The sequence below is a fragment of the Phaseolus vulgaris genome, chromosome 6 (genome assembly GCF_051622355.1).
Source record: "Phaseolus vulgaris cultivar YP4 chromosome 6, ASM5162235v1, whole genome shotgun sequence".
NCBI lineage: Eukaryota > Viridiplantae > Streptophyta > Magnoliopsida > Fabales > Fabaceae > Phaseolus > Phaseolus vulgaris.
The window spans coordinates 29,303,760-29,318,345 of record NC_143503.1 but is presented as its reverse complement, the minus strand read 5'-3'; the positions used below and the strand labels follow the sequence as shown (position 1 = coordinate 29,318,345).

Genomic DNA, 14,586 nt, shown 5'->3' with positions numbered 1-14,586 from the left:
TATTTACTTCCCTCTTAATTTTGTTTTAAAAGTATTGCAAAATGCTGGCATTAAACGCGTGAACGTTACCAGGTTTGAAGACTGAGAGTGCACAGCAAAAGAAAAGCAAGAAGACAGATAGAAGAAGGTAGTGCTATTGCTAAACATAGGTTGCAATGTTCTTATTCAGAATGGTCTCAACAGAAAACCGTTTCCTTTGTGTTTCTCTTTTGTTTTTAGAAATTCGTAAAACCACCGAATCGCTTTTTCTTTTTATTTTCACTTTAATTTTTATTCATTGTCTTATTTTTGGGTTTAGCAATTTCGGAAAGAGGTTTTTGTCATCTTGCATGGAATTTCAATCTCCAACTTCTCGCCCTACCCGGAGTGATGTCATTTTGAACCACCATCCACCATTTCCGATCATTCACCGGTTTCTGTTGCCGCCGCCGCCGCTGCTGCCATCACCCTCCACGGTGCTGCTTCCGATACCTTTCAACCAGTCACTTTTCTTTACGATGGATAATCAAAGGTCCATCTCTCTGCTTCAGGTAAACCTTTTTCTTTTGGGTTTTTGATTGTTTTTACGGGTGTTTGGGTTTTATTTAAAGTTTATGATTTTTGTTTTGGGGTTTATTTAATTATACGCAGTTCATGGTTGATGAAGGACTTCTTCCGTCGGCAGCAGAGGAAGATAAACGAAAAAATGTTATTCGGAAGCTTAAACAGGTTTTCTTGTGCAGCATTCCCCTGTTTGTTCTTATTGTGTGGCTTTTGCTGCGACCTTTTCATTCTTTGTTTTCTTTTTGAATGCATGGGTTGCACTTTGGACGCGTTCTCTGTTTTCCTTGAAGGTTGCTTCTTTATTTTATTCTTTTCTCTCTCAAAAGATTTATTTGCATTTTCTTGCTCTTTTTACATGTATGACTGGAAAGTGTTTATTGTGAACGACAAAATTGGCCTTATTAGTTACTTCAACTAGGTTTTGTTTTGTCCTAGAAAGAAGTGTGTGTTTGGCAATGCATTCTGAACTTAATTTCTCACGTTTGAAGCGAGGAGCTAGCAGTTTCAACAGTTGTTATACATGTTACCTCAAAATTTTTTACTACTAAGCTTGTACAGAAAATTTAAAGAAATTTGTAGTTGTGGTTTTGACAGTAATAATTTTTTTGGGTAATGGACTATTTTCTGTGTAATTTATATATAAAAAAGCAATGATTAGGTAGGTTTATTACTTAAAAAGATGGTACTTTGTTCATAATATTGGTAAGATTTAAAAACTGCGAATTATTGAACTCGTTTACTAATGGCAAGACTTAAAAAAGTTCGCATTTTGGCAATAATTATAACTTTTTAGTTTCTTGTGCATGCAGGGATAAAATTCGTATTTTATGTTAGCAAATCCCTGTATTTATTTGTTTCTTTAAATTTAGTTTTCTTAATTTGCATCATTATTTGGTTAGGCACTTACAGGACTATCTTGATGGCATTCTATTAATCACAGATCTTGCATTTATATTTTTATTATCTTATTACCTTATTTATCATGCTATTCACTTTGCAGGTAGTCTCATCGTGGGTTAAGAAGGTTGCATGCCTGCATCAACTACCAGAGCACCAAATTGCTGTCACATCTGCCACAGTAATAACTTATGGATCTTATGGCCTCGGAGTAAGTTCTTCCCTTAGTTAATCCTGTACCGTTTGATTTTCTTGGTGTATTATAAGATGAAAGATAAAAAATTGTCGTATTAGGATTTCTCTTAATTTACTTGGATATGATTGTTAAACTTTTTCACATGTCTAAAGATTGCTTTCTCCTTTTAACTTTTGTCAATAACTTTCAATAATGTTTAGGTTCACAACTCAGGGTCTGATATTGATGCTTTGTGTGTTGCTCCTTTCTTTGCCTCAATTGCAGTAAGTTAATTGTGTTTCTCTTGTTTATCATTCCCTTAGGCTCTGTAACATTTGCCTTAATTTTTACTGATATGATCTATACAGGAAGACTTTTTTGTTGTGTTGCACGACATGCTTAAAAGAAGACCTGAAGTATCATATATTCACTGTGTCAAGAGTGCAAAAGTCCCTTTAATGCGATTTAAATTTGAAGGAGTTTCCATTGATCTTCCATATGCTCGGCTTAATGTACTATATGTTCCTGAGGTCAGTATGAGGAAACATGATATAGTTCTCAAAATGTGAAAATACATTAAAAAAGGCTAGGAGTATTGCATGCATGTGCGGAGACCCTTTTAAAGCATTATGCTCAACATTCTTCAAACTAATGTCATTGCCTCTTTGCGTTATGCATTAAACCATTTTTATCTTAAATAACCAATTGCTTACTTATGCCGTTTATTTTATTTTACAGAACGTTGACATATTAAATCCATTTTTCACGAGGAATATTGATGATACTAGCTGGAAAAGTTTGTCTGGGGTACGAGCAAATAAATACATTCTCCATCTAGTTCCTAATATAGAGGTAAGATGCAGCCAGTCATTTATTTTCTTAGTAAAAGAAAATAACCAGATTCATAAACAATTGGACAATTATCTTTATGATCCAAAGGACGTGAAATATCTTGATTTTTGTTGACGTTCTTTGAGTTGAGGATGGGCACTAACTTCCCTTTATATTTGGTTGCATGAAAGTGGGGGTAGTTTTGCTTTATTGTTCTTGTGCATTATCGTCTCTTTAATGCAACTCATGTATTTCAGAAATTTCAATGCATGCTACGATGTCTTAAACTGTGGGCAAAAAGGCGAGGAGTTTATGGAACTGTAAGTGCATTTGTACTTTCAAGTAATGGTTGCTTTCATAACTTTTTGCTTGAACTTTAATTGTAGGCTTATCATGAAGTAATATTTTCCTTTGCAGTTACTTGGTTATTTGGGAGGAGTTCATATGACAGTTCTTGCAGCATATGTTTTGCTAAGACACCCTGATGCCACCTTAAATGCTCTAATTATGAACTTTTTTCAAACATTTGCATTTTGGCCCTGGCCTACTCCAGTGATGTTGCAGGAAGGAATGTTTACAGTTATAGATGCGATAGAAACACGGTCCTTCATGCCTATATTTCTGCCATCTAGCCGTTATGAGTATTGTCATACAAATATTACTAAAAGCACTTTCTTTCGGATTAGGAGTGAGTTTCTTCGTGGACATGATATGACAAAGGTATGTTGCGTTGCTTAACATGGGTCTACTTTTGATATACATTCTACTTATCTGTGTTATTATAGTCATTTTCCAGAGTGACTTAATCATAATGTTCTATGTGGTAGAATACACAAAGTTTATATGGCATGTAGCCCTTGAGGATTCTGCCATACGAAATATAACTAAAAGCACTTTGTATTGGACCAGGACTAAGTTTCTTTGTGGACATAACATGACAAGGGAATGTTGTGTAGTTTTTAACCTGGGTGTCCTTTTGGTATACATTTTACTGGAATAATTAGAAACAATATGTGGATATATTAGAAACAAAAAAATACTTACTGAAACATTTAAATGATATTAAATTTATTCAAAATCAACATAACACCTAGAACATCAACTTGTAGTATACACACCTTCACTTGTTGTATGACCTGTAAGGGTGTACAAATACATTTATGACATCTTCTATGTAAAGTATATTAATAAAAGAAATTCAAAGCTAAAAAATTCGTGATGATTATTTGAAGCTGATGCTCCTATTTTTTAGTTCGTGATGATTTTCATAGGTACTTAAAAAGAACTAGGCCTTTAATAAGTCTCTCATTTTCTGTATGTGGTTGGATTGAAGGATATTTTGAAGCCAGATTTCCTTTGGGATAATGTATTCGAGCCTTTTCCATACTCAAAAAGATACTCCCAATTTGTCAAAATTTATCTCTCTTCTCCTGATCATTATGCACTGGCAGAATGGGTTGGTTGGGTAAAGTCACGCTTTCGAGGTCTTCTTGTGCATGTAAGTAGCTCAAACGGTAAATTTGGTTTCTTATATAATTATATTTACTTTTACTTTAGAAGTGACTATGATCCATATCATTCATTGCAATCGCACTAGAGAAGCTTCAGTATTTATTTGTAAATATTTTACTATTATGTAACATGATGCTTCCATTTAAACCATAACTATGATAAGGTTACTTTTATGGGCTTGGCATATATATTTATGTTGTAAAAATATCCTCTTCTTCTGTTAATTTTAATGTTACTATTGGGAACCTTACTCATGATCATGAATCAATCAGGAAATTTATTGTTATCTTTTCATAAATTTTATTGCCATTTCTTCATATAGTTTTGTGTGCTGCAGCTGGAGGTTACTCAAGGATTTTGTGACCCTAACCCTACAGAATATGTTGATAGGGAGAAAACAGAGCCAAATGTAGTTTTCTACTGGGGTTTGCAACCTAATAAGAAAAATTTCCTGGACATTGATTCGGTAAAGGGGGAGTTCATGAAGATTATAAAGAATGGCTATGAAGGTTCTCCTGGGAAAATGGAGATGTCCATCCTGTTAGGTTCTCAATTGCCTAATTGATGATAGGGCTGTGTAAAGGGTGAATGGATGATAAGAAAAGGAATCCAGTCTTGGTTGTGGAAAAGGAACTCAACTTCTTCCAAATTGCCTTGTTTGCAATGTGTCACCAGTTCCAGTGAGGATTGTAGAGGCTAGATTTATTTTATTTTGATTTATCTGCCATCTTGTTGTACTATAGACCTGTATATTCTTGTTCCCCTTTTCTCCACCACTTTTTACCTTTTCACTTCAGTAGGAGCATAGGTTTACACACAGGATCAGCAAAAGTAGTCTTTTTAGTCTTGCAGTAGATAGCAGAAATTTTTGAAAAATCAAAAGAGTTACAAGGGATTGGACATGTAAAGTGAATAAACCTCATTATACCTTTCAAAATATAGAGTTAGATAAATCAAGGATTAGTTAGAACTTAGAAATTTATCACTTGCTTTCTTTTGGCATATTATTTCAAGATACTAAGAATTTTGAAACAAATCAATATGCCATTAATTCTTAATGTACAGTTTGATAAGTTAGCTATTTAATTGGCATGCCAGTAATATGAAATTCTCTAGGATGGTCACATTGCATACTTTTTTTTTCATTAGTTAGGCTATTGATTTGCTTATTTTTCTTAAGTTATTTTCTATATTTCTTTTAAACTATTTTAATAGTTGGACTTACTACCTTTGAATTAAGGTGGACAAAAAATCCAAATTAAAAAATTCAATTCATAACTATCCAAATTCATATTAGTTTTAATCCATTTAAATGGATTTATCTCAAATCCAAATCCATATTTTTAGATTTTAAATCCAATTCATTTAATTGGATATGGATTAGATATAGATTGGATACATTTTTGGATTATCCAAATTGCATTTTGGGTTGGATTTTGACTTGACGCGATCCAGGTTAAGCCAAGACAATCCAGGCTTAGGTTGAGTAAAGTCGACCCAAGTCCACGTCAAGCTGAGTCGTCTGAGCCAAGGCCGAATCGAGTCGGTATGGGCCAAAGTCAACCAAGTCGTTTTTGGGCCAAAATTGAGCCGAGTCAACCCTAGACCAAGTCGAGTTGAGTGGCTGATATTGAGTCGACCCGAGTCGGCTGGGGCCAAGCCGAGTTGGTCAAAGCCAATGTTTACTCAAGTCGGTCCATGCCCATGTCGAGTTGAGCCTTTTGAGTTCGATATGGAGTCGAGCGGGCTTGACTGATATCCAGATGACCAGGCTAGGGCTAATGTCGAGCCGAGCAGGCCCAAGCCGATGTGGATCCAAGCGGTCTCGAGTCAATGTGGATCCGAGCGAGCCCGAACTGATGTCGAGTCGTTTGGGCCCGGGTCGATATCGAGTCGTTCAGGCCCGAGACGATGTTGAGTCATCCAGTCCTGGGTCGATGTCGAGTCGTCTGAACCCGGGCCGATATCGAGTTGTCCGAACCTGGGCCGATGTCAAGTCGTCCGGACCAGGGCCGATGTCAAGTCGTACGGGCTCAGGCCAATGTCGAGATGAGCGGGCCCCGGTCGATGTCGAGTCATACGATCCTGGGCCAATGTAGAGTCGTTCGGGTCTGGGTCGATGTCGAGTAGTACGCACCCAAGCCAATGTTGAGTCGATCGGGCTCGGGTCGATGTCCAGTAGTACGGGCCCAAGCAAATGTTGAGTCGACCAAGCCCAGGCCTATGTCGAGTCATACGGGCCCGGGCCAATGTCGAGTCATACGGGCCCGGGCCAATGTCGACTCATTCGGGCTCGTGCCGATGTCGAGTCATATGTGCCTGGACCAATGTTGACTCATTCGGGCTTAGGCCAATGTCGAGTTGTTCGGACCCGAGTCGATGTCTAGTCGTATGGGCTCGAGCCAATGTCTAACTGATAGGGCCCAAGTCGATGTCGTGATCAGCAGTCCCATGCCAATGTCAAGTCGACCAGTCCCGGGTCGATCACGAGACGAGCGGGCACATGTCGATGTCAAGTCGAGCGGGTATGGGCCGATGTCAAGTCGTACGGGCCTGGGCCGATGTCGAGTCTTTCGGGCCCGGGTCTATGTTGAGTAGTATGAACCCAGGCGGATGTCGAGTTGTATGGGCCCGGGCAAATGTCGAGCAATCTCGGGTCAATGTCGAGCCGATCGGTCCTGGGTCAATGTCGATTTGTACGTGCCCGGGTCGACGTCGAGACGAGCGGGCCCGAGTCGATGTCGAGTCGATCGAGCCCGGGCCGACGTCGAGTCATTCGGGCCCGGGTCGACGTCGAGTCATTCGGGCTCGGGCCGATGTTGAGTCGTTCGGTCCTAGGCCGATGTCGAGTCATTCGTGATCAGGCCGATGTTGAGTCGTTCGAGCCTGGGCAGATGTCTAATCGTCCGGGCCTGAGCCAATGTCTAGCCGTTAGGGCTCGGGCCGATGTCGTGATCAGCAGTCCCAGGAAAATGTCGAGTTGAGTAGTCCCGGATCGATGTTAAGCCGATCGGTCCCGGATGTCGAGCCGAGCGGGCCAGGGTCGAAGTCGAGAAGAGCGAATTCGGGTCAATGTCGAGCTGAGCGGGCCTGGGTCGATGTCGAGTCGTACGAGCCCGGGCAGATGTTGAGCAGTCTTGGGTTGATGTCTAATCGATCGTTCCTTGGTTGATGTTGAGTCGTTCGGGCCCAGGTCGATGTCGAGTCGTCCAGACCCAGGCCGATGTCGAGTCGTCCGGGTCCAGGCTGATGTCGAGTCGTTCGGGCTCGGGCCGATTTCGATTCGTTCGGGTCTGGGTCAATGTCGAGTCGTTTGGGCCTGGGTCTATGTTGAGTCGTTTGGGCTCGGGTCGATTTTGGGTCATATAGGCCCGGGTCGATGTCAAGTTGTCCGTGCTCACGATTTCGAGTGGTCCGGGCCCCGGCCGATGTTGAGCCGAGTTGGTTTGCGTCCTAGTTAAGTCGGCTTAGGCCCAATTCGAGCTAAGTTAGTTTGTGTTCATATCTAAATAGATTTAATGCATTTGACAAAGTGGATTTAATCTAATTAACAAAGTGGATTTAATCTAGATTTAATCCACTTTAAATGGATTTTAAAAAAATTCAAATAAATTTATTCTAGTTAAAATGGATATGGATTTTAAATCAAATCCATCTATTTGGATTTGGATTGAATATAGATTGGATTTTGCCATGACCACCCCTGGTTTGAATGTATTATTTCAATTTATTATATTTAAATTGTTTTTCTAAATAAAAGCTTTCATGTTAGGCATCACTATGCAACTTGACATCTCAGCTATGTTGACACCTCAGCTATGTTGACACCTCAAGCAACAATCATTTGTCATCGCATGAAAAAAATATTATTAAAAAAGTAAAAAGATAGAAAATACAAAATATAGAGGAACCAGACCAAAACCCATATGTTAACAAAAACGATACATAGGTAGACTATACCTATTCATAAAGAATTTTAATACTAGACTAGATGGTAGCCTATTATACCAATGAAAAGATTATCTATAAATAAATCATAAATTAGCCAACTTATTAGTACATGAATTCCCTTCACGAAAATTTATGATTAACCCTAAACCTGATTTTTCCATAGTAATTAAGACAAGTATTTCATCGATTACGAAGCATCCAAGGAACATTGATCCTAGTAGTAAACGCAACACAAACCATAATCACATTCCAACCATACATTATAAGCCATATCTTTTGAGCTTCCTCCAAAGCATGTATAATCCCATAAAACTCAGCAACCAGAACAGTCTGAACTTCAAGAAACGCAGAGAAAGCTCTAATAAATTCTCTCATACTCCCACGAAAAATACATCCATAAGTAGCAAGACCAGAATATCCCCTAGCAGCCCCATCAGTTTTAATTTTAACCCAGCCTTGTGAAGGAAACTCACAGGAAGAGGATGAATAACTTTACAAGTACAAATATTAATACAAAAAAAACTTTATCACATTGAAATCCAACATATCATTCTTAATTGAAGTTTTAGACGAATTACCAACTAGACAAGTTAAATCTTTAATAACTGAAATTTTCATAGAAACCTCAATTTTATCCTAAAAACGAGCATAATTCTTTATACGTCATATCATCCAAATAGAATAAGTTATCACAACAAGCTTAATCAATTTAACCAAAGGACTATCATCATTCTTAATAAAAGAGATAAAATCATACTTATTAGAGAAATGAGAAATAGGAAAAATTTGTCGAACCCAACTCCAAATATATATATATATATATATATATAAATTTAAATTGTTTTTACATTTCAATATAACTTCAACTAAAAATGGTTGAACATGCATTAAAGGGTAAGATAAAAAGTATTTCTGACTTATGACTATTAGTTATCAATTCATTAGTTAAAGATTTACCCATTATAATTATGAGAATTAGTTACGGTAAAGATTTTACCATTTCATTTGTTTGTTTAAATTCTACACCGTTATTATGACAAAATATCAAAATTGATCATTTTATTTTCTATAGTGCGAAATATTAAAAATGAAGATTATTTTATAGTTAAATAAAGTAAACATGTTTCAATTTAATCATTGTATTTTCTCTAATATAAAATATTATAAAAATGAAAAAAAGGGCTTTATAATAAAAAAAAAGTCAATTTAACAACTCGTTTTTGCCATAATATGAAAGCTCATAAACATAAACAGGTCACATAATTTATCACAATGTAGAAATTCTTTGCGTAGTTGATCATCAATGTGGTTCAATTTATATTATATACTTATATTGCATCATCATAATCCTAAGCTGACATCTTCATTAATTAATTACAAATATTAATTAACATGTTTGGTTATGAATGTGTTAACTCATCATTGAATTATTTATGCATATGTATATAAGAAATTTATTTGCTGTTTTCTTTAACTCATTTCACTTAATAACTTCTTATAAACACTAAATTTCATTACTTTAACCGTGCAGTGCCTGTTGTCTGCGACATCTTCTTGAATCATCAGAGAATGATATTTCCCACTAAATTTCTGAATTTTGATTATAGATTAGGAATGAAGAATAATTATATCACTGGTGGATCCGTGGCGCAATGGTAGCGCGTCTGACTCCAGATCAGAAGGTTGCGTGTTCGATTCACGTCGGGTTCAATTCCCGTTTCACCTTTTTTATTTGGCCATTTTTTACCCCAAAAACTGTTAAACTGAAATCACATAAATTAAACTAGTTTTTATTTATTAGATTATAATACTAATTTTTTATATAAACTTTAAGACATGCACGTGTATTTAATAAAATAACTTTTAAAATTTCATGTGGTTAGTTTTTCTAAAAAGGAATAGTTTCAATCCAAACAGTTTTATGCGTCACTTATCATAAGTTTGTGAAAATCAAATCAAAGTGAACACATGCAACCGACTTATAAAAGAAGATGGAGAAAGAGAGCCTCTGAAGTATGTACTAGCAATTACCAAAAATTTAGAAGTTGATGTACTACAAAGTACTCAAGCTTTAAAACTTCGAAATCTCAAGTTTGTAGGTGGATGGAGCAAGTGGTTTTGTTGTTGAGGTCACTTCGGAGATTTTGATGGGAAATCACCAAATGACAAAATAATATATAAAATATGTATAAGAAGTAACAAATAACAAAGTACAATTACCAAAGGCAAGGCCAAAGGATACAAAGGAAAAGAATAACCAAAATAAATAAATAAAGCTAAGTAACAGATATAAGAGCACACACCAGAGGCACATTATACCAGACACTGTTACTGTAGAACCTAAGAAAGAAGCAATGACAGACACTGTTACTGTAGAAGCTAAGAAGCTACTGATATGGGCCAAAAAACTAATATTCAGCATAACCAGAAGCAAAATTGATGCATCGAACCCGTACCATTCTACCCATGACAACCCTTGAAGCACCAATCTGCATAAACCTTCTTGTTCCAGTAGAGACCAGAAAGTCAAGTGGAGAGTCAAGAATGCATGTTGCTAATGGCTTATGTTGAAGAAATGGAGCAACACAACACACATGTGCTTTCTAGCTTAAGGTGTGTTTTACTCGGAATTATTGAGGAATCAAAGGTGTATAAACTCTATAATTCTTTCTCAAAAAGGATTATAGTGAGTAGAGTGGTAGCTTTGAAGAAAGTAAAAAATGGGACTGAGACAAACAGCATGAATCAACCATTTTTTTTGTAATTTCTTCTTTGAGATATTTCTACTATTACTTTATCATTGCAATCATCTTATAGTATGTCTTTTTTATTAATCACCAGTTATCTCTACTGATTATCACTTCACTTCACCATTGACTTTTCTTATGTTCAACAGTGTATTCCACTGTTATATATCTTCTCAATTGTATCACTCTCTATTGCATTTTTTTTTTGTTCTGCCCAATTGGTCTTATCAACATTGTTGCACTCCAATATAATATAGACATTTTTATGATATGTACTGCATTATGTATAAACTCCTTTATTAACCTTCTTCTAACCTTCAGTTTACACCCATTAATCCCTACAACATATTCAATTAACAATTGGCATCAAAATTAGAGAGAGACATGTGATACTCAGAGTGAGTGAAGAAGATTTGAGTGTGTAAGAAAAAAGAGTGTTCTCCATGTGTTAAAAAGTGTAGTTGAATTATGTTTTGGAGAAAAATGACAATCAGTTATAACATTATATGGTTCAACCCAATCTAAATGAAAAATTTGATTTTATTTATTAAGAAACTTTCACAATATTTGAAGCTTTATTAAATTGGAATTACAAAAAGGAGTTGATCATATCACTCTAAGGAAAGATCAACTAGCATTATCAAAGATTCACTAAACGAGTGGACTACTCAATATTTTGCAAGATGTGATACCTTAAAGTTGTCCTACAAGAAAGTAGAGAAAGCCCTAAAATCAAAGATAAATCTCACCAAAGAAAACACAAAAAAGTATATAATGTCCGGTTCAAAATTTGTATAACTATATCTCACGTTTTATAGTTCAGGTAAATAAGATGAATGTGTACAGAGAAGATATTCCCAAGAGTTAAGTGGTGGAGAAAGTTCTCTGGATGATGCCATGAAGTTTTTTGATTGTCGAAAAAGTGGAAATTAATTAATATATAATGTATAATTATTTATTGTCTTCACATTTAAGCAAATAATTTTGAACCTATTGCAATGCCAGTGTAATTTGATTTCATATTTATTAACTAAAATCGCCTCTTTGTGTGTATCTTCATTTTTAAAAAATAACTTGATTTTCAACCGTTTTATAAAAGACCTGCCACTTTTTTTTATTTAATTTTTGTTTTACAATAAAAATTCATGATTATCAAAAAGTAGAAATTAATTATTATATCATGTCTAATTATTTTATAATGTCGTGTCCCGTGTCATTAATAAATTATCCAAATATAAACGATTATGCAGAAGAATTATTCAACGAAAATGAAGTGTATAGAGATCAATGCCATTGGTTAATAGTCTTTATTACATTATATATGTATATTAAATAAATGTTTGTCCAATATAAGTGGATCCGTGGCGCAATGGTAGCGCGTCTGACTCCAGATCAGAAGGTTGCGTGTTCGATTCACGTCGGGTTCAAATTCCCGTTTCTCATTTATTTTTATTAAAATGCTTTTTTTACATTTACTCATGATGATGTTCTAATTATGCAACACACTTTTTTAATATATATTGAAGATGGTGCTTGAGTTTTGTTGTTAATAAATGGAATCTCACCTGCAGAAGGAAGGACAGCCAAATTTTCTATGTACCAATAATTAACAAATCTACTACCATTTTTTTTGAAGAATTTTATAAATATCTATAAGATAAATAAATTTTGTTTACAAATTAAAATAATTGTTTGAAGAAGTTAACATAATAGAAAGATTTTGCAAATTAATGTATATAAATTAAATTTAACTTATAAAAGTAAACTATTATAGCATTCTGGACTTAAATGTAAGCACAGAGTTGATACATGATGAATTTAATTGTACATAAATTTAATTAATGTTATTTTATGATATCACTCCAAAACACTTTTTTATTTGTAGGTATATTTTTATTGATTTATTAATTAATGATGTAAAGTTTTAAGGAATAAAATGAAATAATGTTAATATTGAAGTTGAGAATACATAATTAGTGCACCCTCCATGGTAGAGTTAAAGTTTCTTTATTTGAAACAATTGTTTCATGTAAACAAGACAATAGCTTAAATGTGTTAGAAACTAACAAGAATTGAAAGTCTCTAGGAGAGAAGCAGACAACAACATGGGTTGCTCTTGTTAAGTAGCAGATGTCTTTGGTGCCCTACTTAATGATTCTGCTTCGATCTTAGAAAAACAGAAAAACTGGTTTATTACACGTAAACATGGAGCCGCTTTGTTTTTAATGAATGAAATCTGCTTGCAAAACAGTGGTCGTGTCTGTCTTAGGCTCTCTCTTCCTTCTTTAGTTCCAAAAGAAGTGTTCAATGAAAAGAGCATACTCTAGAAAGTTCTCAAGTTTGGCTTCTTGTGGTAAAGTAGGGGACACAAAAGAAGACGTGGCATTTACCATTTAAAGCCAAGTGAATAAGACACCCGTGAACCATGACCTAATTCACTTTAAACAACAAATTTATCTTGTTTAAGTTATTTACTTACAAAAAAATAGAGTTAATCTTTCTGAGATATAGAAATCAATCTAAGAATTTGTCTTATTTTAATGTGTTTTCTTTACATATAAAAGTCTTGAATATTAAACTTTTGATCAATAAACTATGTTTGTAGAACCCTGTTACACTACAATTCTTACACCTGTCTTTACCTTTTGTTTTAGTCAATTAGACATCCATTTCTCTCTGTTCCCATGTGAGGGGTATATACTCCCAAGGACTGGCAAAGTGATCATTTTGTGACCCTAATATAGGAGCCAAGAGAGAGCCTAGACCATTCTCATTCTCATTCCCTGTCCATCATCACAAGAGAAAATGAAGAAGATCCCAAGCTGTGTGTCTTCTTTTGCAATTCACATTCTTCTTCTTGCTTCTATTTCTGTTCCCTTCACACTATCCCAACCAACTTTCCCATGGAAAGATGGGGATGGCGATTTGGTAGACCAAATATGCAAAAAAACACCCTTTTACGACCTTTGCAGCTCCATCCTGCACTCAAACCCTCTGAGTTCAAAACCTGATCTCAAAGGGGTGGCCCTTTTGATGGTGAACAACATTGTGGCAAATGCAACTGACACACTGAGTTACATCGAAGGCCTGCTCAAGCAGACCCCAGACCGGGAGTTGGAGCAAGCCTTGGCCTTCTGTGCTGAGTCATATATCCCTCTTGTCAAATACATTCTCCCACAAGCTGCTGATGCTATAAGCCAAGGCCGTTTTGGCTTTGCCAGTTACTGCATTTCTGATGCTCTCAAAGAAGTGAGTAGCTGCGACAAGAAATTCTCTGGCACAACTCAGGCACCCTTGGGGGAAAGAAACGACATTGTGCAGAAGCTAGTGGATCTAGCCTCGGCTATAATCAAACTACTACTAAAGGGTTGATTTGTTCACCTCTCTTTTGTGTTCCATTGCTTGCAGTTGTAGGTAATAGCACTTAGTATAGTACAATACTAGTAGTAGTACTCTTATTATTCTTATTGAGTAAAGGCATTTAATGGTTGATTTTGCATAATCTATGGTTCATCAATTCATTGTATGTGTACTTTGAAGCAGCTCTTTATAAACCATACGATTACTTCTTCACAAACAAAGTTCTGTGCAACAAGCATATGAAAGCAACTCACGTTAGGCAAAAACCAATAACATTTTTTTTTCACTCTTTCGGAATTTTCTTCTTGCACAGATTGAGAGCTGTCGCAACTGTCAATGTCCTATGTATCTGAGGAAGCTTCGTAAGAGATGAGGACCTAACAAACTTAGAACATCGTGCTCTGTTTCTTATTATTTAACTTTTAGCCCCTGACTTCTTGTTTGATGGCTAATCAGTCCTCTTATTTGTTGCTCATTCTTCATCAAGAGGAAAACGAATGGAGGAGATTTAGTGTGTACAAGTCAAAAGTTGGTTTCAGGAAAATGCAAATACGGAGAATAATAAAAACA

The 14,586-nt window shown here is 35.8% G+C and overlaps 2 protein-coding genes and 2 non-coding genes across 4 annotated transcripts; all 4 read left to right on the top strand.

Moving 5' to 3' along the window:
• PAPS3 (poly(A) polymerase 3) lies at positions 1 to 4,698 on the top strand. Its single transcript, XM_068639873.2, has 11 exons — positions 1 to 127; positions 299 to 530; positions 631 to 708; positions 1,544 to 1,651; positions 1,837 to 1,899; positions 1,984 to 2,145; positions 2,354 to 2,467; positions 2,704 to 2,766; positions 2,864 to 3,166; positions 3,780 to 3,944; positions 4,296 to 4,698. The coding sequence occupies exons 2-11, from the start codon at positions 330 to 332 to the stop codon at positions 4,521 to 4,523; spliced, it is 1,485 nt and encodes a 494-aa protein (XP_068495974.1). The 5' UTR covers positions 1 to 127; positions 299 to 329; the 3' UTR covers positions 4,524 to 4,698.
• A 4,849-nt stretch (positions 4,699 to 9,547) lies between these two features.
• Positions 9,548 to 9,619, top strand: TRNAW-CCA (transfer RNA tryptophan (anticodon CCA)). Its single transcript has one exon. It is a non-coding gene; the product is annotated as a tRNA-Trp (tRNA).
• Positions 9,620 to 12,011: 2,392 nt separating this feature from the next.
• On the top strand, positions 12,012 to 12,083 carry TRNAW-CCA (transfer RNA tryptophan (anticodon CCA)). The gene has a single exon. It is a non-coding gene; the product is annotated as a tRNA-Trp (tRNA).
• A 1,283-nt stretch (positions 12,084 to 13,366) lies between these two features.
• On the top strand, positions 13,367 to 14,462 carry LOC137831951 (cell wall / vacuolar inhibitor of fructosidase 1). The gene is made up of 2 exons (XM_068639872.2): positions 13,367 to 14,070; positions 14,330 to 14,462. The coding sequence occupies exon 1, from the start codon at positions 13,462 to 13,464 to the stop codon at positions 14,026 to 14,028; it is 567 nt and encodes a 188-aa protein (XP_068495973.1). The 5' UTR covers positions 13,367 to 13,461; the 3' UTR covers positions 14,029 to 14,070; positions 14,330 to 14,462.
• The last annotated feature ends 124 nt before the right edge of the window (positions 14,463 to 14,586 follow it).

Excerpts from the sequence above, each read along its gene's own strand:
- LOC137831951 (XM_068639872.2), top strand. The coding sequence starts at position 13,462 with ATGAAGAAGATCCCAAGCTGTGTGTCTTCTTTTGCAATTCACATTCTT.
- PAPS3 (XM_068639873.2), top strand. The coding sequence starts at position 330 with ATGGAATTTCAATCTCCAACTTCTCGCCCTACCCGGAGTGATGTCATT. Across the intron at positions 531-630 it reads GGTCCATCTCTCTGCTTCAG|TTCATGGTTGATGAAGGACT; the intron begins GTAAACCTTTTT and ends AATTATACGCAG. Across the intron at positions 3,945-4,295 it reads TTCGAGGTCTTCTTGTGCAT|CTGGAGGTTACTCAAGGATT; the intron begins GTAAGTAGCTCA and ends TGTGTGCTGCAG.